At 43.2% G+C, this 24072-nt stretch overlaps 1 protein-coding gene across 6 annotated transcripts in view; it reads left to right on the forward strand.

Annotated features, from left to right (window-relative positions):
- USP33 (ubiquitin specific peptidase 33) overlaps positions 1 to 24072 on the forward strand; it is a 72595-nt gene that overhangs the window by 18040 nt on the left and 30483 nt on the right. For 3 of the 6 annotated variants that reach the window (XM_056532625.1, XM_056532628.1, XM_056532630.1), the window contains 13 exons: positions 7964 to 8101; positions 8193 to 8295; positions 9730 to 9799; positions 12194 to 12307; positions 13174 to 13252; positions 16624 to 17038; positions 17127 to 17255; positions 19104 to 19216; positions 21003 to 21175; positions 21267 to 21337; positions 22788 to 22821; positions 23599 to 23644; positions 23816 to 23996. In XM_056532625.1, coding sequence (XP_056388600.1) covers positions 7964 to 8101; positions 8193 to 8295; positions 9730 to 9799; positions 12194 to 12307; positions 13174 to 13252; positions 16624 to 17038; positions 17127 to 17255; positions 19104 to 19216; positions 21003 to 21175; positions 21267 to 21337; positions 22788 to 22821; positions 23599 to 23644; positions 23816 to 23996 — 1666 coding nt within the window. Of the gene's footprint in view, positions 1 to 2636; positions 2770 to 5428; positions 5524 to 7963; positions 8102 to 8192; positions 8296 to 9729; positions 9800 to 12193; positions 12308 to 13173; positions 13253 to 16623; positions 17039 to 17126; positions 17256 to 19103; positions 19217 to 21002; positions 21176 to 21266; positions 21338 to 22787; positions 22822 to 23598; positions 23645 to 23815; positions 23997 to 24072 lie in introns of those variants that run through there. The other 3 variants (XM_056532629.1, XM_056532626.1, XM_056532627.1) reach the window with 3 other exon arrangements.

Consider the following 24072-nt stretch of genomic DNA (forward strand, 5'->3'; position numbering starts at 1 on the left):
CATAGTCATGAACTATAAAAGAGAGATATATATATATATATATATATATATATATATATATATATATATGAATTAGAAATATGTGTGTGTGTGTGTGTATATGTGTATGTGTATATATATGTGTGTGTGTGTGTATATATATATATATATATATATATATATATATATATATATATATATATATAAATAAAATATTATGTGTCGCCAGTTTGCACTCCCAGCAGATTCTGTACCTGAGCCCCTGATGGTTGTTGGTTTTGCAGTCAGACTTTCTGAAGGGTTGAGCTCCTTGCGCTTGCGTTATTCGGAACAGCAGGTAATAAGCAGATAACTGAGCAAAATCCGACTTCCCCGCCGTGAACCATTTGTCTCTTACTCCGCAGTTCACCAGCGGGATCATTTTCACAGTCGGTGACTTTTCCGCGGCGGTAATTGAGGTCGGGGATCCAGAATGTTTTTTGCTCTCACAATGTCGGGGGCAGCCGGTCACTGTTCATCGTGATTCTTCATGTTCAGCTCGTGTACACGGGGATTAACATTAGAGATGAATGAACTTACAGTAAATTTGAATCGTCACGAACTTCTCGGCTCGGCAGTTGATGACTTTTCCTGCATAAATTAGTTCAGCTTTCAGGTGCTCCCGTGGGCTGGAAAAGGTGGATACATTCCTAGGAGACTCTTTCCTAGGACTGTATCCACCTTTTCCAGCCCCCCGGAGCACCTGAAAGCTGAACTAATTTATGCAGGATAAGTCATCAACTGCCGAGCCGAGAAGTTCGTGATGAATCGAATTTACTGTAAGTTCGCTCATCTCTAATTAACATACATGTGGCTGCACTCCTGATTATAGGGAATGTTTAAAAAAAATTTAAAATAATAAATAAATTAAAATATATGTGTGTGTGTGTGTGTGTATATATATATGTGTGTGTATATATATAATTTTTTTCATATTTACCCCTTTACTCAATAGCCTGTTTTGACAATCTGACATGCGTTAACTTATTTGGTAATAACTTTGGAACGCTTTTACTTATGAAAGCGATTCTGAGACAGTTTTTTTTCTTTCTTGACATATTGTACTTTACAATAGTCGTAAATTTTGATTGATATTTTTAGCGTTTTTTGAAAATAAAATAAAAAAATAAAAATAAAAAATCCAAAATTCTGCTAAAAAAATTAGCATTTTTCTAGACTTTACATTTTCTGCTTGTATGATAAATAGCCACGCCGCACCAAATTAATGATTAATTCACATCTACAATATGTTTACTTTATGTTCCCATCATTTGATAAACATTCTTTTACTTTTTTAGAATGTTTAGCAGCAATTTTTCGGATTTTCAAGAAAATTTCAAAATCAGATTTTTCAGGATCTGAAGTGCAATTGAGGGGCGTGTATGTTAGAGACCCCCCATAAATCACCCCATTTTATAAACTGCACCCCTTAAAGTAGTCAGAATGACATTAAAGAAGTTTATTAACCCTTTAGGCGTTTCACAGAAATGAAAGCAAAGTGGAGGCTGATTTATACCCTGAATTCTGACGTATTTAGAAATGTCCCATACGTGGCTTTTATGCGCTACGTGTCTCACACAGGCCTCAGAAATGAAGGCGCGCTGTGTGGATTTTGGGGCGTACTTTTAGTTTAGGATATTTTGTTGGCATCATATAAAGTCGCAAAGGTCTTTGGGTGCAAAAATATTTTTGGGAGACAAGTTGCTGCTTTCATTGGTACCATTCTGGGGTACATGTGACACTCTGATCGTTTTTTATTTTTTATGAGGTGGTATACATAAAATAATCTATTCTGCGGTTGTCTTTTATACTTTTTTTTTTTTTTTTTTGGGTCGTTCATCATGCGGTATAAATGACATGTTAACTTTACTCTGCAGGTTGATACTGTTATGGCGATACCAAATTTCTATACTTTTTTATTTTATATAATATATATATATATATATATATATATATATATATATATTTATTTATTATTTTTTTAGTTCATTTATAGCATAAAAACTATTTTTGTAAAGAAAATCACGTTTGTAAATCGCTGTATTCTGTGAGACGTTACTTTTTTTATTTTTTCACTGACGCAATTGTGTGAAGACTTTTTTTGCGAGACATGTTGACATTTTTTTCACATTTTTTTTTTTTTCACGTTCTTATATATATTTTATTTTTATTTTTTTATACTATAATACACATAATTCAATGGAGTACACCTCTGTAGGATAGGTCAGTCACTACCTTAGGTAAAGACTGATCTGTTGCTATGACAACGGAGGCCACTGTCAGTCCTCCGGTTGAAACACGGCAACCATCGGCGCTTTGCTTACACTTTGCAGAACGCTGCTTGGTGACAGAGGGAGCTCCCTCCCTCTGTTATCCTAATAGACGCTGCAGTCACAGTGACTGCAGCGTCTACAGGGTTAATTCAGGATCGGAGCGCGGAGTGCTGCAGATGGCCTCCCCCCCCCCCGACGGGGCCCCCCTCACCATCGATCACTTCACCATGAGGGGGAAGGAGGATACCCCCGCCAGATCCCTGCTATTGGTCCGTCTGTACTGATGGACCAATAGCAGCAATCGCCGGCAGGGGACAGCTGCGATTGGTCCCTGGCCGGCTTCAGGGAGGCTCAGCTGTGCAGCTCAGCCGACCTCCATAAACTGTCACAGCACCTGGCGCACCTTGCGGCACTGTGCCAGTTTTTTTACATCAGGTACATGTACGTGGTGATTCGGGAAGTCACCGCTAATCGTCAGGTACATGTACCTGATTTTGCATAAACGGGTTAAACTTAATTTTTAAAGGGGTTATCCAGTGGTCAAAAATTGATTCCCTATCCTCAGGATAGACCAGTGTTCCCCAACCAGGGTACCTCCAGCTGTTGCAAAACTACAACACCCAGCACGCCCGGACAGCCTTTGGCTGTCCGGGCATGCTGGAAGTTGTAGTTTTGCAACAGCTGGAGGCACCCTGGTTGGGAAACACTGCGATTGATCATCAGTATTAGATTGGTGGTGGTCCAACTCCTGGCACCACCAGTCGGCTGTATGTAGAGGCTGTGGTGCTTCTGCAAACACTTCAACCACTTCAATGGTACCTTGGCTTCAAGTCTTGTTCAAAAATAAGATAAAGGGCCTAGATAACCGCCCAGTTTTACTCCTTTAGCGGGTTTTTGCCTCGAGGACACCACAAATTCGTGAAATGGGAATTGGACTGAAAATATGCAATTTTGCTACTTTTGGGGTGGGGTGGGGGTTCGTTTTTATGCAGCGCACCTTATGGGAAAAATCACATGTAATCTAAATTTGGTTGGTCAGTTTGACTTAAAGGGGTACTGCATGCTTAAAAAAAATCTTATTCCCTATCCAAAGGATAGGGGATAAGATGTCTGATTGCTGGGACCCTCCGCAATCTCTGGCGCGGCAACCCGGTCATCTTGTGCACGGAGTGAACTCCGCTCCGTGCCGGATGATTGGTGAACACAGCTGTTGCGCTCCCCTCCATTCATTACGGAGAAGGCGTGACAGCCACATACTAGCCACCCTCCCTCCCATAGACATGAATAGAGGAGGAGTGGCATGACATCACAAACACAGAAGCTCCAAGCTTCCGTGTTCAGAACGGTGTGGTGCCGCCCTAGAGGTTGCGAGTTTAGACATCTTATCCTCTATCCTTTGGCTAGGTGATAATCTTTTGGTGGCGGAGTATCCCTTTAAACCATACCCATTGATACATGCTTTTTTATTATTGAACTGCTTAAAGGGGAACTCCGCTGCTCAGCGTTTGGAACAAACTGTTCCGAACGCTGGAGCAGACACCGGGAGCTCGTGACGAAATAGCCCCGCCCCCTCATGATGTCACACCCCGCCTCCTCAATGCAAGTCTATGGGAGGGGGCGTGACTTGCATTGAGGGGGCGTGGCTATGACGTCACAAGCTCCCGGATCCAGCGTTCGGAACAGTTTGTTCCAAACACTGAGCAGCGGAGTTCCCCTTTAAAAAAGAAAAAGAAAAAAAATAGTCGCTTTTTTTTTAACCAAATGAGTATGCTTAAAATTGTCCTCTTTTGATCCCTATAATTATAATGTGATTATATTTTTTTATAGATTTTATAATATATATATACACTTTAATATATTTTAATATAATAATCTCTATAATATGGCGATGTATCAGGGTCATTTTTTGCGGTGTGATCTGTAGTTTTTATTGGTACCGTTTATGTTTTGTTGAAACTTTTTGATCACTTTTTACTTTTCTTTCATATATCATGTGACCAAAAATAGTATTTCTGGCATTCATTTAATTTATTTTTTTATGTTTACTGTTCAGGAGCATTAACATGTTTTATACATAGTTTGGAAATTCTACATGTGGCAATACCAAATTAGGGGAGGAGCTTATTCTTTAAATTATTCTTTTTACACTTTTTAAGTATCCTTAGTTAACTATTAGGGCCCATTCACGCCACGGAATCTCCGTCCGGAGATATTTTAGAGGGAGATTCTGTCTGGAGCGCGTGCTGGCAAAACAAGCCAATGCTGGGACAGTTTGTAATTCCGCCGTCTTAATAGACAACTATGCATTTCAGAGTGGATTCCGCCAAAAGAATCAAGTTCATTTTTTCGGCGGAGTCCGGGCTCCAAAATTTTTGCGCTGCAGATTCAGTAGTTTGAATCAGAAACCCATTGAGAAAAATAGGAGACTGCTGCACAATATTTTCACCACTGTGGTGAAACAGAGGCTTGGAGCAGGGACCAGTAAGTATCATCGTCACCTTTGGCTGTCCGTGCATGCTGGGAGTTATAATTGTGCGACAGCTGGAGGCACACTGTTTGGGAAACACTGGTATAGCATTTTAAGGAATACTCCCCTGGAAAAAAAAAAAAAATTTTAAATCAACTGGTGCCAGAAAGTTAAACAGATTTGTAAATGAATTCTGTTAAAAAATCTTAACCCTTCCACTACTTATCAGCTGCTGTATGATCCACAGGAAGTTATGTTCTTTTTGAATTTCCTTTCTGCCTGACCACAATGCTCTCTGCTGACACCTCTGTCCATTTCAGTAACTGTCCGGAGCAGGAGAGGTTTGCTATGGGGATTTGCTCTTACTCTGGACAGTTCCTAAAATGGACAGAGGTGTCAGCAGAAAGGAAATTCAAAAAGAACAGAACTTTCTGTGGAGGATACAGCAGCTGATAAGTATTGGAAGGATTAAGATTTTTTAATAGAATTAATTTACAAATCTGTTTAACTTTCTGGCACCAGTTGATTTATTTTATTTTTTTTAAATAATGTTTTTCAGGGGAGTACCCCTTTAAACAAGAAGATGACTCAAGGATGGTCTGCATGTTCCTATAAAGTTCTGGGAATGAGGAAGTTGCTTCTTGCACTGCAGGTTCCAGGGGCAGCGGTCGGGCAGCGTGCCATTGTTTCTTGCTGTCTGGTGAAACCTGCTGACATTTTTTCCAGCGCTGTGTATATGTGATGGTGCAATCCATCCTCCGGGGTGTAAGTGTGTGTGATGGGTTATTATGGAGAGGAACGTTTGTGTGATAGTTTTTTTTGTTTATTCATATATATATATATATATATATATATATATATATATATATATAAGAGGGCGGCACTCCAAAGATATAGTGAAAACCCAGTGGGTGTATTTATTCACACATCTGTACAAAACGTGACGTTTCGGCCCATCAATAGAGCCTTTCTCAAGCTTGATTGAGAAAGGCTCTATTGATGGGCCGAAACGTCACGTTTTGTACAGATGTGTGAATAAATACACCCACTGGGTTTTCACTATATCTTTGGAGTGCCGCCCTCTTCTATTTATCTGAATCTTTTGGGGCCTGGTCAGACCCTGGAGCTGAGCACCCAACCCGGATCTGGAATCCCTCGCATGGTGCTCCTTTGTTCCATATTTCTTCTATATATACATACCACACACACACACACACACACACACACACACACACACACGGCACCACTGGTCACTGGCTTATTGGGGGTTAATTCTTATCAGGAACGGAATAGCAGTGCAGCAATTGCAGATAATCCAATGCTGAGTCTATGATGGTGCTAGGATGTAAAGCAAAGGACAGATTTGATAAATATGCAGTAGGAAGGATAAATAGAGACATCCGCACTCACTGCAGGGTACAAGACTCAAAGCCCCTATGTGGAAATGGCGGTAGACCGGGACTGCAGAGATGTGTGTGCGCTCACAGGCAATCATCTGTAATTTTGCGCATCTTCCGGCCTAAGAGGCCACGCATCTCTGCATTCACAGTCCACCGGCATTTCCACATAGGGGCTTCGAGTCTATCAGAGGCCATCACATGGTGAAGGCAGCATCAACATACGATGCTTTTGTATGTCGGGGCCATCGCATAAACGGCTATCCGGCAGCGCAGACTGCTTCAGCTGCCACCGGATAGCCGTTTATGGTGCCCCGTGTGGTCCGCTGACGATCACTTACCTGTCCTCGGGGCTCCGGCGCGTCCTCTTCGGGATCCCCTGCATCGTCGGTGCTCTCCATCGTCGTCATCACGTCGCTGCGCTCGCCATCCCGTCATCCAATAGGAGCGTTGTGCGTAGTGACGTGATGGCGGTGACGGAGAGCGAGGATGCCGGGGAAGCAGAGGCCTTGCCGGCGACAACGATGAAAGGCGCGACATCCAGGGCAGCGGTGACGGTCCGGAGTGGCAACAACACGTGAGTATAACCTCCAATACCAGTGGTCTTCAACCTGCGGACCTCCAGATGTTGCAAAACTACAACTCCCAGCATGCTGGGTGTTGTAGTTTTGAAACATCTGGAGGTCCGCAGGTTGTAGACCACTGTCCTATACTTTACATTCCATGGATCCCTCAACATACGATGGTTTCAACAAACGATGGTCCATTTGGAACGGATGCGAAGGGTTCCAGCATTTGGACCTATTGCACTCATGGGGTCCAGATGCGTTCACACTGAGTAATTAAAGAGGAATTTACTTGAGTAATTCCTATTGAATTCTCCGCTTAGAAATAATTAACATCTGCTTTGCCATTGACTTCAATGTGTTTTACTCTGCACTGTTCACACTGCATAAATTGCGCTCGCGGAATTCCGTTCCGCTAGAAGAAAGAAAGATGTAAAAAATTTTTCCACTTGAAATTGTTTTCGCACTGAAATAAAAATAAAAAGGGATATTCCAATTGGTTGTTGTAGTCTATCAAAAAAAAAAACAGAACAGTTTCCTCCTGTATTCCATGCGGAAAATCTGCACAGAATTCCATGTTAGTTCTGCGCAATGTTTGCACAAAAAAAAAAAAAATATGTAAATTTCGCTGCTGAATTTTTATGCAAGGATTCCACTCCAGACGAGCAGATTTACAGCGTATTTTATGCTGCGGACCTCTATATGCTGCCTTTACATGTGCCTGCTCGGAGCGGCAATACGCCACTACGAGCAGACACACTGAAGCGAAGTGCGAGTCGCTGCACATGCGCGCAGGTACTCTCACACATCGCCACCGCTCCCCCTGGTCCATGAGCAAGGCCGAGAGCTGCCGCGATGTGCGAGTATACTGCGCATGCGTGCAGCAGCTCGCACATCGCAGTGTGTGTGCTCGTAGCGGCGTATTGCCGCTCCGTGCAGGCACATGTAAAGGCAGCATACAGAGGTCCTTCAGCGGCGAATACACGCAGAAAATCCGCTCGTCTAAACGTACCCTTAGGATGTATTCGCATGTACAGTATCCTATGCGTATTTGATCCGCAGGATTTGAAGCTGCAGAGTTCAATGTAAACGAAATGACTGAAAACGGCTTCAGATTTGCGCAGGATACTGTACTGTGAATAGACCCTAAAAAAACTATTTTTTTTTTAAATCACACAAAGCATTGAATGGTTCCATATGGCGGTAATATCCCCTATAACATTTTGTCCATCTTTTGCGTAGGACACCAAACATTGCCTCACTGTGAATCTCACCACGCTGCGAGTCTGGTGCTACACCTGCAGTAAAGAAGTGTTCCTGGATCGGAAGCTAAGTGCGCAGTCTCCTGGCGCCAAACCTCAGGATAACAACCTTGTCCAGGTACTCGCCGCCATCTATGCTTTTTCCGTTGCCTAAAAATGTTCGTACGTGTGAGATCTGTGGTCAAAATGTATTTTATTCAAATTTAAAGGAATCAAAAATGACATCAAATCTGACTTTAAAAACGCCCCCCGCGGTGATCTACGACAACCTGGATGTGGAACTGGAAGAAGAAGACGAGCTTAAAACCAGAGGTGAAGTGACTTCCCAATTTTAGGATAAAGATCTATCCCAAAAATACATATAGGCGATTCATATACAATACAGAGCAGTGTTGGGGCCCATTGGAGGACCAGTTATGGTTTTATTATTTGTGACCACTAGGGGCACTGTTGCAGATTTATTGTTGCAAGTGCACCAGAAACGGTAACGTATGACTTGCACTCCGTTTATTGTGTATTTTAGACACTTTTGTGGCTTAAAGGGGTACTCAGGTGGAAAACATTTTTTATTATTATTATTATTATTATTGTTCTTATTATTTTTTTTTAAATCAACTGGTGCCAGAAAGTTAAACAGATTTGTAAATTACTTCTTTTAAAAAATCTTAATCCTTCCAGTACTTATTAGCTGCTGAATACTACAGAGGAAATTATTTTCTTTTTGGAATACAGAGCTCTCTGCTGACATCACGAGCACAGTGCTCTCTGCTGACATCTCTGTCCATTTTTAAGAATTGTCCAGAGTAGGAGAAAATCCCCATAGCAAACATATGCTTCTCTGGACAGTTCCTAAAATGGACAGATGTCAGCAGAGAGCACTGTGCTCGTGATGTCAGCAGAGTGCTCTGTGTTCCGAAAAGAATTTCCTCTGTAGTATTCAGCAGCTAAAAAGTACTGGAAGGATTAAGATTTTTTTAATAGAAGTAATTTACAAATATGTTTAACTTTCTGGCACTAGTTGATTTAAAAAAAAAAATAATAATAATACAAAAAAATTTCCGCCGGAGTACCCCTTTAAGCCACAAAAGTGTCTAAAATACACAATAAACGGAGTGCAAGTCATACGTTACCGTTTCTGGCACCAGCTGATAAAAAAAAAAAAAAATGTAAAAAAAATTATATATAATGTATGGTAAGTTTTTCCTGTCTAAGTCAGTGTTCCCCAACCGGGGTGCCTCCAGCTGTTGCAAATCTACAACTCCCAGCATGCCCGGACAGCCGAAGGCTGTCCGGGCATGCTGGGAGTTGTAGATTTGCAACAGCTGGAGGCACCCCGGTTAGGGAAAACTGGTCTATGTATCAGGCTGAGTTCATACATTGCAGTTTTTATTAGATTTTGAAGGTCAGGGGGAGAAAGAAAAACAAACACATTGCAAAAGCGCATACATATTCTTTAATATGTGAACAGAAAGTAATCTTTGGTGCATTTTTTTCAGGATCAGTAAAGTAAGAAGTAAAAGATTATAGAGGATTAGGAAAACATTGTTGCTTTCTTCCAGAGACAGCGCCACACCTGTCCTCAGGTTGTGTGTGGTATTACAGTTCAGCTCCATTCACTTCAATGGAACTGAGCTGCAGTACTCCTCATAACCTGAGTACCAGAATGGCGCTGTATATGGAAGAATGCCTTGAACTTCTATTGCGCAGTCTTGATAATATTTTTAATGACTTATTCTTGCTGCCTAGGTCTCACTGGACTGAAGAACATTGGAAACACTTGTTACATGAATGCAGCTCTGCAGGCTCTGTCCAACTGGTGAGCAGCATGATATATATAGAATATATGTATGGATTGGGTTCTGCTTAAAGGGGTACTCCGGTGGAAACAAAATGTTTTTAAATCAGTTGGTGCCAGAAATTTACATTTTGTAAATTATTTCTATATAAAAAACTTAATCCTTCCACAGTATGCATTATGATCCACAGGAAGTTGTGTAGTTCTTTCCAGTCTGACCACAGTGCTCTCTGCTGACACCTCTGTCTGTGTCAGGAACTGTCCAGAGCAGGATAGATTTGCTTTTATTCTGGACAGTTCCTGACACGGACAAAGGTGGCGGCAGAGGGCACTGTGGTCAGACTGGGAAGTACTACACAACTTCCTGTGGCGCATACAGCAGCTGATAAGTACTGGAAAGATTAAGATTTATAAATAGAAGAAATTTACAAATCTGTGTAACTTTCTGGCACCGGCTGATTGGAAAACATTTCTACCTGGTTTAGTATAGTTAAAGGGGTACTCCGGTGGAATTTTTTTTTCTTTTTTTTCTTTTTAAATCAACTGGTGCCAGAAAGTTAAAACAGATTTGTAAATTACTTCTATTTAAAATTTGTAATCCTTCCAGTACTTATTAGCTGCTGAATACTACAGAGGAAATTCTTTTCTTTTTGGAACACAGAGCTCTCGGCTGACATCATGACCACAGTGCTCTCTGCTGACATCTCTGTCCCTTTTAAGAACTGTCCAGAGTTGGAGAAAATCCCCATAGAAAACATATGCTGCTCTGGACAGTTCCTAAAATGGACAGAGATGTCAGCAGAGAGCACTGTGCTCGTGATGTCAGCAGAGAGCTGTGTTTCAAAAAGAAAATAATTTCCTTTGTAGTATTCAGCAGCTAATAAGTACTGGAAGGATTAAGATTTTTCAATAGAAGTAATTTACAAATCTGTTTTAACTTTCTGGCACGCGTTGATTTAAAAAGAAAAAAAAAAAGTTTTCCACCGGAGTACCCCTTAAAGATTGAGAATTGTGTGAATGCCACTTTGCCATTTGATCCAAAGCTTCTCTTGTTGGGTTGTTATGAATATTGGAATTCCCATAAGGGCACCTTTTCTATAAAAAATATTGTTTATTGGAAGACTACTGGTTTGGAAAAATTGGATGTCTGTAACAGGTGCCACCTTAAGGGTACGTCCCCACCTGGCGTATTTTGCTGCGTATTTGTTGCGTATTTGCTGCTGCGTATTTTCCTACCCATTGACTTAAATGGGAAAATAAAATACGCAGCAGCAAATACGCAACAAATACGCCAGGTGGGAACGTAACCTAAAAATGTGGGAAGCCGAAGTAGATAAAACTAAAAATAAAACTAAAAATATGGAAAAATATAGAGGTACATCAGCTAAATTATTAGTACAATGGGGGAAAGTATGGAGTTTCTGGAAAGATTAATAGGGTTTAGGGAGAAATTTTTTGAGAGAGAAATTTTTTTTATTTTTTATATTTTTTTTTCAATCTCCTCGTGTTGTGGGGGGGTGGGTATGGGGTTAAATGTTTAAAGACTTGTATTGAGTCTAATAACTGTGGAGAAGATGGTAATTGCAACTGTATAACTGTAAATCGATGTTTTTTTTTCTAATAAAGAATTTTAAAAATAAAAAAAATGATGGAAATGGCCTCTGAAACTTTCTAGTTTGACAACAATGGGATATTCCGTAGTGTGCATGGGCCCTTAAAGGGGTATTCCTGGCAAAAAAAAACTTTTATCCCCTATCCAAAGGGACCCCTGCGATCTCCCTGCAGCACCCGCATTCTATGTGGGAGCCACGTGTCCAGTTTCGTAAACTTCCGGGACTGGGGACGTGACGTCACGCCTACTCCATTCATGTCTATGGGAGGGGGCGTGACTGCCGTCACGCCCCCTCCCATAGACATGAATGGAGTGGGCGTGATGTCACGGCCCCAAACCCGGAGGTTTCCGAAACTGGAGACGCAGATCCCGCATAGAATGCGGGTGCTGAAGGGAGATCGCAGGGGGTCCCCAGCGGCGGCCCCCCCCCCCCCCCCCCCCCCCTGCGATCAGACATCTTATCCCCTATCCTTTGGATAGGGGATAAAAGGTTTTTGCCCGGAATACCCCTTTAAAGTACGAAGAGCCACAGGTTGGGAAACACCACCTCATTGTTTCACAACCAGGTGTACCTACAGCTGTTGCATGCACAGTATGCCAAAGGCATGCGGTGTGTTGTAGTTTTGCAACAGCTGTAGGCACCCTGATTGGAAAACACTTCATTACCCTATAGTAAATAGTGACCAAAAGGTTCCTTATTTATACTCTTTTTATCTGTTGCAAAATGACTAACATTATACTGCAAAATTGAGACCTATTTGTGTCAATGTAGATTTTGACATCACTTTTTTTTATTTTTGCAGTCCTCCTCTCACACACTTCTTCCTGGACTGCGGAGGGCTGGCACGTACGGATAAGAAGCCCGCGCTCTGTAAGAGCTACCAGAAGCTTATGTCCGAAATCTGGCACAAGAACCGGTAGGTCCAGACTAGCAGCCCCTTATGTCCGACTAGCTTATACCCGCTGACATCCCCCCCCCCCCCAATGTTTTGGTCCTTGGCATTGACTAAAACCACTAGGATACCTTCACACGTATGCAGATTTGACGCGCAGGATTTTCTGCTGCAGATTTCAATGTAAACTAAATGACTGAGCGCAGCTTCTAATCTGCAGTTACAAATCCTGCGCATCAAATCTGCGCAGGATCCTGTACGTGTTAACGTACCCTAAATAAAGTTAAAGGGGTTATCCAGGAAGAGACATATATATATATATATATATATATATATATATATATATATATATATATATATATATATATATATATAAACTGTCTCCAGAAAGTTAAACAGATTTGAAAATTACTTCTATTAAAAAATCTTAATCCTTTCAGTACATATGAGCTGCTAAAGTTGAGTTGTTCTTTTCTGTCTAAGTGCTCTCTGATGACACATGTCTCGGGAACTGTCCAGAGTAAAAGCAAATCCCCATAGCAAACCTCTTCTACTCTGTGCAGTTCCCGAGACAAGCAGAGATTTCAGCAGAGAGCAGTGTTGCCAGACAGAACAACTCCACTTCAGCAGCTGATAATTATTGGAAGGATTAAGATTTTTAATAGAAGTCATATACAAATATGTTTTTATTTTTAGATCAACTGGCTCCAGAAAGTTAAAGTTTTTTCCTGGAATACCCCTTTTAATAGAAATAAGCCAGCACTTCCTGTCAGATTGTATCGTTGAACAATATCTGAAATGTCGTCATCTCAATTTGTTTTCTAATTAATCTGGTTAATAATCTAACAGAACCCTCTCCTGGTCTTTGTCCTTCTCCCCGTTCTCCTCAGGCCTGGCTCTGTCATACCTACTAATCTGTTCCAAGGCATAAAAACAGTAAACCCAACTTTTCGCGGCTATTCCCAGCAGGTAAGCGTCCTCTGCTCTTGGTGCCTCTCGGGAAAGGTATCGCAGGTGGGAAGGTCCTAGGAGACCGTCTAGTATCACACGGCGTACGGTAAATTGTACCATCACGTCATATGATTATATAGGAAGGGCTGGTAAATAGGAAAAATAGAATCGGCTGCAAGTGTTTCTTTTCTTTGGCGCTAAAGGTGACCATATACATTACATAAGTGTCAGCAAAACTGACCAGATCTAATGCAGTGTTCCCAAACCAGGGTGCCTGCAGTTGTTGCAAAATGACAACTTCCAGCATGCCGAGAGCTGTAGTTTTGCAAAAGCTGGAGCCACGGAGGGTGCGTTCACACGGAGTAAATCAAAAGTAATTCACGGCGAAAAATTTACGTACAAAAATATTTATTTATTTTTTCGTGCAAAATTTGCGCAGAAATGGGGGAGAAAGAAATGAAGGGTTTTTCAGCCATTTCCATGCAAATTCCGTGTGGAAACTATGTCGGGCAGAATTTTTTTTTTACCATTGACTTCTATTGATTTCTGCTAGCGGATTCCGCTTGAAGAATGAACATGCTCATTCTTCAAGCGGAACGGAATTCAGCGTCTGAATACCGCTAGCAGAATTTCTGCAGTGTGAACAGGGCAGCCGAAAAAACATTAAAGTCAATGGGCAGAGGAGATGTGCATTAATTTGGAGCGGAGAATTCAAGAGGAATTACTCGAGTAAATTCCTCTTCAATTACTCAGTGTGAACGCACCCTAATGTGTATGGTGGCCTCCCGACTCTTTAAAAATATCGAGGGTGTTGGAGTTTTCATACTCAGTCCTTTTGTTCCACTTAGATATAATCCGTCGCCAGAGGAGTCTGGCAGCATCTTATCTCTCCCTCTCTCCATTGAAAACCTAATCCCGCTCAGTGTGTATATATATGTCCCTAGAATATGTTAAAAACATTTTAAGTCACAGGTAAGCTTTAAAGGGGTATTCCAGGAAAATAAATTTTTTTTATAAATTATCTGGCTCCGGAAAGTAAAACAGATTTGTAAATTACTTCTATTAAAAAATCTTAATCCTTCTAATAATTATCAGCTGCTGAAGGTGAGTTGTTCTTTTCTGTCTGGCAACAGCGCTCTCTGCTGACATCTCTGCTTGTTTCGGGAACTGCACAGAGTAGAAGGGGTTTGCTATGGGGATTCACTTCTACTCCGGACAGTTCCCGAGACACGTGTCATCAGAGAGCACTTAGAAAAGAAAAACTCAACTTCAGCAGCTCATAAGTACTGAAAGGATTAAGATTTTTTTAATAGAAGTAATTTACAAATCTGTTTAACTTTCTGGAGGCAGTTGATAGATATATATATATATCTATCATCTCTCTCTCAAGTTTTTTCCTGGGTAACCACTTTAAGAATAACCATGTCTGTGCAGCTGGGATTAACGAATTTAAAATGATCACTCACTAGGTCAGTGTTTCCCAACCAGGGTGCCTCCAGCTGTTGTGAAACTACAACTCCCAGCATGCCCAGACAGCCTTCGGCTGTCTGGGCATGCTGGGAGTTGTAGTTTTGCAACAGCTGGAGGCACCCTGGTTGGGAAACACTGCACTAAGTGGTCAGTTTGTAGGGCATCCCTTATATTTTTATTCCTTTTTTTTTTAATCAACTGGTGCCAGAAAGTTAAACAGATTTGTAAATTACTTCTATTAAAAAAGCTTTACCCTTCCAGAACTTTTTAGCAGCTGTATGCTACAGAGGAAATTATTCTTCTTTTTTAATTTCTTTTGTCTTTTGCTCTCTGCTGACACCTCTGTCTTTGTCAGGAGCTGTCCAGAGTAGCATAGGTTTTCTATGAGGATTTTCTCCTGCTCTGGACAGTTCCTGATACAGGCATCAGCAGAGAGCACTGTGGACAAGACAAAAAAGAAATTCAAAAAGAAAAGAAGATCCTCTGTACCATACAGCTGCTAATAAGAACTGGAAGGGTAAAGATTTTTCAATACAAGTAATTTACAAATCTGTTCAACTTTCTGGCACCAGTTCATAAAAAAAAATAAAAAATAAATCCACCTGAAGGAAATAAGCCAGAAGTAGGTTATATACCGTATTTTTCGCCGTATAAGACGCACTTTTTCTTCCCCAAAACTGGGGGGAAAAAGTCGGTGCGTCTTATACGGTGAATACACCCCTATCGCGGCGGTCCCTGCGGCCATCAACGGCCGGGACCCGCGGCTAATACAGGACATCACCGATCGCGGTGATGCCTTGTATTAACCCTTCAGACGCGGCGATCAAAGCTGACCGCCGCGTCTGAAGGGAAAGTGACACTAACCCGGCTGTTCAGTGGGGCTGTTCGGGACCGCTGCGAATTCACCACGGCGGTCCCGAACAGCCCTACTGAATAGCCGGGTTAGTGCTTACAGGACACCGGGAGGGACCTTACCTGCCTCCTCGGTGTCTTCTCCGTTCAGGGATCCCCTGTATGGCCGGCGCTCTCCTTCCTCGTCATCACGTTGTCGGCGTGCGTCGGCGTGCGTAACGACGTGATGGCGGCGACGGAGAGCGAGGATACCCGGCCGGCAGCAGAGACGTTCCGGAGCGACGGGGACACGGCGACAGCGATGGAGTGACATCCAGGGCAGCGGTGACGGGTCCAGAGCGGCGGGGAAACGTGAGTATTACCTCCTATGCAGTGGTCTTCAATCTGCGGACCTCCAGATGTTGCAAAACTACAACTCCCAGCTGGGAGTTGCAGTTTTGCAACATCTGGAGGTCCGCAGGTTAAAGACCCCTATTGGGTTCAAAATCTTAATTTTTTTAGATTTTGCACCTAAAAATAGGGTGCGTCTTATACGCCGGTGCGTCCTATAGGGCGAAAAATACGGTAATAGTAAAATACTATTACTCATTGTTAAATCCTTGGCCGCTACAATGCCACCGCCGGCCCTGGACTGATGACATCACTTACATTATTTATATGACCACAGCCGCCAATCACTTGTCTCGGCATTGATACTTCTATAACCAGTGCTTTGTTGCAGCAGTTATGAGTTGTATGTGATGTCATTGCGGAAGGGGGTTTTTAACAGGTAAGTAAGGGGGTTTTATTACCAACAATACTTATTATCTATCCTGTATATAAAGTGATGTGTCTGGTCACTGGGACCCTCACTGATCACCAGAACAGGGTCCCATGTCTCCAATTTGAATGGAGCAGTGGTCAGCTGCACAGTGTTCCTGGCTTTCCATGCTTTTTTTTTTTTTTTCAATGCTGCAATTTCCGCATTCAAGTTATTAGTAAGGTATTGCGACAAAAGTAAGATGTATAGGGCATGCAGGGCTATGGAAGAAAAAAAAAAAACACTTACATCTTACTTAACCTTGTAGGATGCCCAAGAATTCCTGCGCTGTCTGATGGACATACTACATGAAGAACTCAAGGAGCAGGTGTTTGTGGCAGAAGAGGATCCTCAGCCGGGGATCTTGGAGGAGATCATGGAAGAGGAAAAGAACCAATCGGACAACGACTTCCAGTCCTGCGAGTCCAGCTCCAACAGCGATCACAATGAAAACGAAAGTCGCAAGTTATCTGAGGAACTTTCAGAATCCGCCATGTTAATTCAAGAGGACCAAAAGGAGCAGGAAACGGTGAAATCCTGGCAGAAAGATAAGAAGAACTCCAACCACTCGAGCCAGAACAACTGCCTGCAGGATCTGGAGAAGAACCTCGAGAGCCTAGTGGAGGACAATGATTCTTCTTCTCAAGGGACGGTCAAGGTCCAGATCCAGAGTCGGATATCAGGTAAGTGATAGACTTGGGGGAAGTCGGTGCCATGACCTCTGCAGTGTCAGACTTTGAAGGACTAAGCATTAAATGTCTTTTATTGTAGACTACGCAACAGAAGTGATTATGAACGACCTGTCTGCTTCTCAAACGCCGTTACTCGGTGAAGGCTCTGCTCCCCACCTGTCAAGCAGTCCCCCCAAATTTGGGTCTCTTTGGACAAGCCATAAAAAAGGTATCGTTTTACCAATCCCATTACGTGCTGCCTATATTTATCATGAGCGGCAGATCTCCAAAGCTGCAACATGATCGCTGTAGTGCAGAAATGCTGCGGATTTTCACCACTGATTTACGACTTTCAGAAGGTTAAAGAGGTATACTGGAGTACCCCTTTAATTTGCTGCACAATCGACATGTAACATAAAAATCAGAGATTGTGGCAAGATCAGCGGTAAGAATTTTTTTTCATGTGTAGACTTGCTTTAAGGGCACGTTCACACGCTCGTTACCCGAGTTACGTTACCATTTACTTCAACGGGTCCCACGGCAATCTTCAAATGTGCCGCTATTGCAGACCTTCAGCGGACCCATTGTAAATGGTACCTCACAGCAGATTTCCTAAAGTACCCTTAATCTGAGCATTCTCTGTTTTCTCTGTTAAAGGGGTACTCTGCCCCTAGACATATTTTCCCCTATCCAAGGATAGGGGATATGAAGTCTGATCGCGGGGGACCCCCGCAATCTCTTCTGCAGCTTCCCCCCCCCCCCCCCCCCTGAATCATCAGCTGTATGGAAATAATTTTGCGCCGTGGCTGATGACTCACGATACAGCGGCCGTCGGTTAGTGTCGTCACGCCCTGCCCCGCCCCCTTAATGCAAGTCTATGGGAAGGTGCTTGACAACGGCCACGCCCCCTCCCATTGACTTGCATTAAAGCGCAACTGTCATGAAATCTGGGTGCTATAACCTGCACTCAGCCTTTGTACTGTGTGCAGATGGTGTGTACGCCAATGTTTTAACCTAATTTTTGCACGCTTTCATGACTCCAAAAAATTAGTCGGATAGGAGTGGCGTGAGGTACGCGATGCCCCCCGCTGCCATGCCCACCCCCTGTATGTCAATGGTGGGACCGCTGTGTGATTGACACACAGGTCCCAGCACATGTGCCCTTCAGCTCATCTAACGTGCGCGCCGCCGCGTTTTATCCAGCGTTTTATCCCGCTGTCTGCCTCCTCAGTGCGCCTGTAGTGCTAGATGCAGAAAGCGCGCTTCCTCTCTGCCCCTAGTATCGAGAACTGAAGGGCGCATGCGCTGGGACCTGTGTCTCAATTACACAGTGGTCCCAACGCTGACATACTTACCTCGGGCCATGCCTATCCGACTGTCAGTGGCTGTGATTTTTTTGGGGATCGTGAAAGCCTGCAAAAATTAGGTAAAAAAATAGCTGTACACACCATCTGCACACAGTACAAAGGCTGTGTGCAGGTTATAGCTCCCAGATTTCATGACAGTTGCGCTTTAAGGGGGCGGAGCTGTGACATCACGAGGGGTGGAGCCGTGACGTCACGATACTCTGGCCCCTGTATCGTGAATCATCAGCCATGGCGCAAACTTAGCTCCATACAGCTGATGACTCGGGGGTGTTGCAGGAGAGATCGCGGGGGTCCCCAGCAGCGGGGCCCCCACGTTCAGACATCTTATCCCCCGTCCTTTTAATAGGGGATAATATGTCTAGGGCTGGAGTACCCCTTTAAGCCTTCTGTATTGGTAAAATTCTGTGCCCAGAATAAGGGCTGGGATCTCTTTTTGGACATTGGATGCTGGATTAAATCAGTGTTTCACAACCGGTGTGCCTCCAGCTGTTGCAAAACCAAAGGCTGTCTGGGTATGCAGTTATAGTTTTGCAACTGCTGGAGGTACTCTGGTTCGGAAAAACTGGATTATAGGAATTTCAACGTATTAGGAATCTGCTATTTGTGTGATTCCCTTAATTTTTTTTTTTTTTTACATGGGTTCAAAGGAAGCTTTGATTTTTGACTCATGGTGTCACATGTGATTTGAACAGTCTTGCTCTTTCTTCCAGCGCCTACAATTTGCCTTCCTAAGAAGAAGAGGCAGAAGAGGTATCGCAGTGTGATATCGGATGTTTTCGATGGAACCATTGTGAGCTCAGTGCAGTGTCTGACGTGTGATAGAGTAAGTTCTGCATATTCGACCAATATGCCATCAGTTTATGAGATGTAGAATCTGCCTGGCACGCACTATACTGCAGTGTTTCCCAACCAGGGTGCCTCCAGCTGTTGCAAAACTACAACCCCCAGCATGCCCGGACAGCCAACGGCTGTCCGGGCTTGCTGGGAGTTGTAGTTTTGCAACAGCTGGAGGCACCCTGGTCGGGAAACACTGCGCTATAATATAGGATGGTGTTTAAAGGATTAAGTGGGGGAACATAACTCATCCCCTATCCAAGTAATAGATCTCGTGGGTCAGACCGCTGGGACCCCCCACGATCTCCTTCCCTGCTCCCCATTCTTCTTGTGCACAGAGCGATCTCCGCTCAATGCAAGGCGCCTCTCGACCCCCGCACGTTGCGATGGCCGACACACCCCCTCCATGTATCTTTATGGGGGAGCCGGAGATGCAGTGTTTGGGTATCTCCAGCTCTCCCATAGAGATATATGAAGGCGGCGTGTTGACCACCACTTTGTGCGGGGGGTCGACAGTCACCTTGCACAAAGTGGAAATCACTCCCGTGTTTAAGGAGGAGCGGGGCACTGGAGAGGAGATCATGGGGGGGCCCCTGTGGATGGATCCCCGCGATTAATCCCTTTTTTTGCCCCATACTTTGGAAAGGGAATGAGTTATGCTCCACTACAGTATTCCTTTAATGGCCATGCAGACATTAAATGGGTACTCCAGTGGAAGAAATGTATTTAAAATCAACTGGTGCCAGAAAGTTAAACAGATTTGTAAAAAATTACTTCTATTAAAAAATCTTTTCCCTTCCAGTACTTATTAGCAGCTGTATACTACAGAGGAAGTTCTTTTCTTTTTGAATACATTTTTTTGTCTTGACTACAGTGCTCTCTGCTGATACCTGATGAGCGTATCAGGAACGGTCCAGCCAGAGCAGGAGAAAATCCCCCATAGCAAACCTATGCTGCTCTGGACAGTTCCTGACACGGACAGAGGTGTCGGCAGAGAGCACTGTGTACAAGACAAAGAAGAAATTCAAAAAGAATAAAGTTTCCTTTTGTAGCATACAGCTGCTAATAAGTACTGAAAGGGTGAAGATTTACAATTCTGTTTAACTTTCTGGCTCTAGTTTATTTAAATAAAAAAAGTTTTTCACCGGAGTATCACTTTAAAGGGGTATTCCGCCCCTAGATATTTTATCCCCTATCCAAAGGATAGGGGATAAGATGTCAGTACGCCGCGGCCCCGGGATCCCCGCTGCGGCACCACGCTATCATTACAGCACAGAGCGAGTTCACTCTGTGCGTAATGACGGGCGATACGGGGGACGGAGCAGCGTGACGTCATGGCTCCGCCCCTCGTGACATCACTGCCCGTCCCCTTAATGCAAGTCTATGGGAGGGGGCGTGACGACCGCCACGCCCCCTCCCATAGACTTGTATTGAAAGGGGCGGGCCGTGACATCACGAGGGGCGGAGCCGTAACGTAACGATGCTCCGGCCCCTGTACCGCCCATCATTACGTGCAGAGCGAACTCGGGGTCCCCAGCAGCGGCACCAGCGGCGATCTGACATCTTATCCCCTATCCTTTGGATAGGTGATAAAATGTCTAGGGGCGGAATACCCCTTTAAGAGCCGATTCTGGAGGAGACATGCGGAATCCATTCTGAATTTCCTTGTGTAACTTCCGTAGTGTGAACATAACAATAATCTGATTTTTCTGCTGATTTTGGAAGAGAATTTCTTGTAATAATTCTGTTTATTCTCTGATTTATGTTCTCTTCAGATCTCTGTAACACTGGAAACGTTTCAGGACCTTTCACTCCCAATCCCCGGGAAGGAAGATCTGGCGAAGTTGCACTCGTCCAGCCATCAGACTTCTTTAGTTAAGGCCGGCTCCTGTGGGGAGGCGTATGCACCGCAGGGATGGGTAGCTTTCTTCCTAGAATATTTTAAGAGGTAAGGATTGGAATCTTAGGTTTCTTATAGGAATTTCCACCCGTATCCTATTGTATCTTATTGTTGTGTTTTTTTATTGTGTTTTTCACAGCTGGTTTTGGGGTCCCACTGTTACACTACAAGATTGCCTTGCAGCTTTTTTTGCCAGAGATGAACTTAAAGGTTAGTAACAACCATCTATTAGCTGCACTATGCCCACTCGTATGACGAATACACTGGGGGGAGATTCATCAAAACCTGTCCAGAGGAAAAGTTGCTGAGTTGCCCATAGCAACCAATCAGATCGCTTCTTTCATTTTAAAATAGGCCTCTGAAAATTGAAAGAAGTGATCTGATTGGTTGCTGTACGGGTTTTGATAAATCTCCCCCAATATGTTTTTTTTATTGATGCTTTGCACATCTGTTGCTATTATTGCTGTAGTCATGCTGGGTTTCATCTTAAAGGGGTACTTCACTGGAATTATTATTATTATTTTTTATTTTTTTGGTGCCAGAAAGTTAAACAGGTTTGTAAATTACTACTATTAAAAAAAAATCTTAATCCTTCCAGTACTTATCAGCTGCTGTATGCTCCACAGGAAGTTCTTTTCTTTTTGAATGTCCTTTCTGCTAAACCACAGTGCTCTCTGCTGACACCTCTGTCCATTTTAGGAACTGTCCAGAGTAGGAGCAAATCCCCATAGAAAACCTCTCCTGCTCTGGACAGTTCCTAAAATGGACAGAGGTGTCAGCAGAGAGCACTATGATCAGACTGAAAGGAAATAAAAAAAAAAACTTCCTGTGGAGCGTAACTGCAGCTGATAAGTACTGGAAGGTTTAAGATTTTTTAATAGAAATGATTTACAAATCTGTTTTTGTAAACTTTCTGACACCGGATGATTTAAAAAAAAAAAAAAAAAAAAATATGTTTTCCTTTTGAGTACCCCTTTTAAGGCCGCGTTTTCAAACAGTATGCCTCCGGCTGTGGCAAAACTACAACTCCCAGTATGCCCGGACAGCCTTTTGCTATCCGGGCATGCTGATGGTTATAGTTTTACAACAGCTGGAGACACACTGTTTGGAGAGCACTGTCATAAGGGGAAACCTATCACTTTCAAAATCCAGTCCAGTCCAATCTGCCGGCATCATAGAACAGGAAGAGCTGAGCAGATTGATAAAGAGGTTGTGGGAAAAATTTCAGGATGACTTCATATTTATTTATGTAAATCTTTGCTCGTTCTGGGCTAAGCAGTCAAGTGGGAGGTATCTGTGTATACGTGTGCAGATAAAGCGATCAGTCACCGACTAGGACCACCCACTTGACTACTTACCCCATCAGATCGTGTGTGTGCATATATATATATATATATATATATATATATATATATATAGTGTTCATATCGATCTAAGTGCTGTTTTAGGGTTTATTCACACGTACAGTATTCTGCGCAGATTTGATGCGCAGGATTTCAAGCTGTGTTCGGTTTACATTGAAATCTGCAGCAGAAAATCTTGTGCATAAAATCTGCGCAGAATACTGTACGTGTGAATAGACCATTAAAGGTCAGAATAAGAAGCCAGCTTGATAACTATGTAAATGGTAAAGCGTAGTCATTTAATTCTTCTTTTGCAGGTGACAACATGTACAGCTGTGAGAAATGCAAAAAGTAAGTATTGTCTTGGGGTGTTTTTTGTTTTCGTAAACATTTTTCATTAAAATCTCATTATGATTAATTTAGGGATTGTCTCCCAAAGATCACCGTTCTCCGTATGCCTCACATGGATGCTGTAGGAAGGGGTCCCCCACTAAGACCCTGCTCGATCATTCTGTACCGTAAAGTGCTAGCCGCGCCTCTCCTTGTAGCAGACGGTCCCGTCCATGCATTACATTATAGGTGTCAAACTAGCGGCCCTCCAGCTGTTGCAAAATTACAACTGACAGCCCTTGGCTATCCAGTCTTGCTGGAAGTTGGATTTTTGCAACCGATGGAAGATTGACACCTATGCATTACATGGTTAAAGGGGTACACCGCTGCTCTGCGTTTGGAAGTAGCTGTTCCGAACGCTGGAGCCAGGAGCTCGTGACGAAATAGCCCCGCCCCCCTCATGATGTCACACCCCGCCCCCTCAATGCAAGTCTATGGGAGGGGGCGTGACAGCGTCACGCCCCCTCCCATAGACTTGCATTGAGGGGGCGGAGTTTGACGTCATGAGGGGCGGGGCTATGACATCACGAGCTCCCGACTCCAGCGTTCTGAACTATTTGTTCCAAACGCTGAGCAGCGGAGTACCCCTTTAACTATTCTTTTTATTTTCAAGCCTGTCAGTTTAAAGCATTATGTGCAACATTGTTTTGTTTTTTGTTTGTTTTTTGGGGATATGAACTACTTTATATATGAATATATATGGACCAACCGTAATCAAATTTCCCTTTTTTTTTTCAGGTTAAGAAATGGTGTCAAATTTTGCAAAGTGCAGAAGTTTCCTGAGGTGAGTTCTTCATTCCTTTTGCTAAATATGCATGCTTTAACCAAATGTGATCTATATGTAGTGGCTTTCAGAAGCTGGGATGCAGAGCATGCTGGGATATTATTATGTTGCTGTTATGCAAGTTGTTTCAATTTTTAATTGCTGGTTATAAGTAATATCTGACTATTTCAGATACTTAGCATACACCTGAAGAGATTCAGACATGAGCTCATGTTCTCCACCAAAATTGGGACCCATGTGTCTTTCCCATTGGAAGGTCTGGACCTGCAGCCGTTCCTTGCAAAGGAGAGCCTTAGTCAGATCGTCACCTATGACCTTTTGTCTGTCATCTGTCATCATGGCACCGCCAGCAGTGAGTTTCTGTCCTTGTTTTAAGGGGTTATGCTACAGTCAGATATATCTTGTATTATACTCCAGAGCTGTACTCG

This window comes from Hyla sarda, chromosome 7 (genome assembly GCF_029499605.1).
Source record: "Hyla sarda isolate aHylSar1 chromosome 7, aHylSar1.hap1, whole genome shotgun sequence".
Taxonomy (NCBI): Eukaryota; Metazoa; Chordata; class Amphibia; order Anura; family Hylidae; genus Hyla; species Hyla sarda.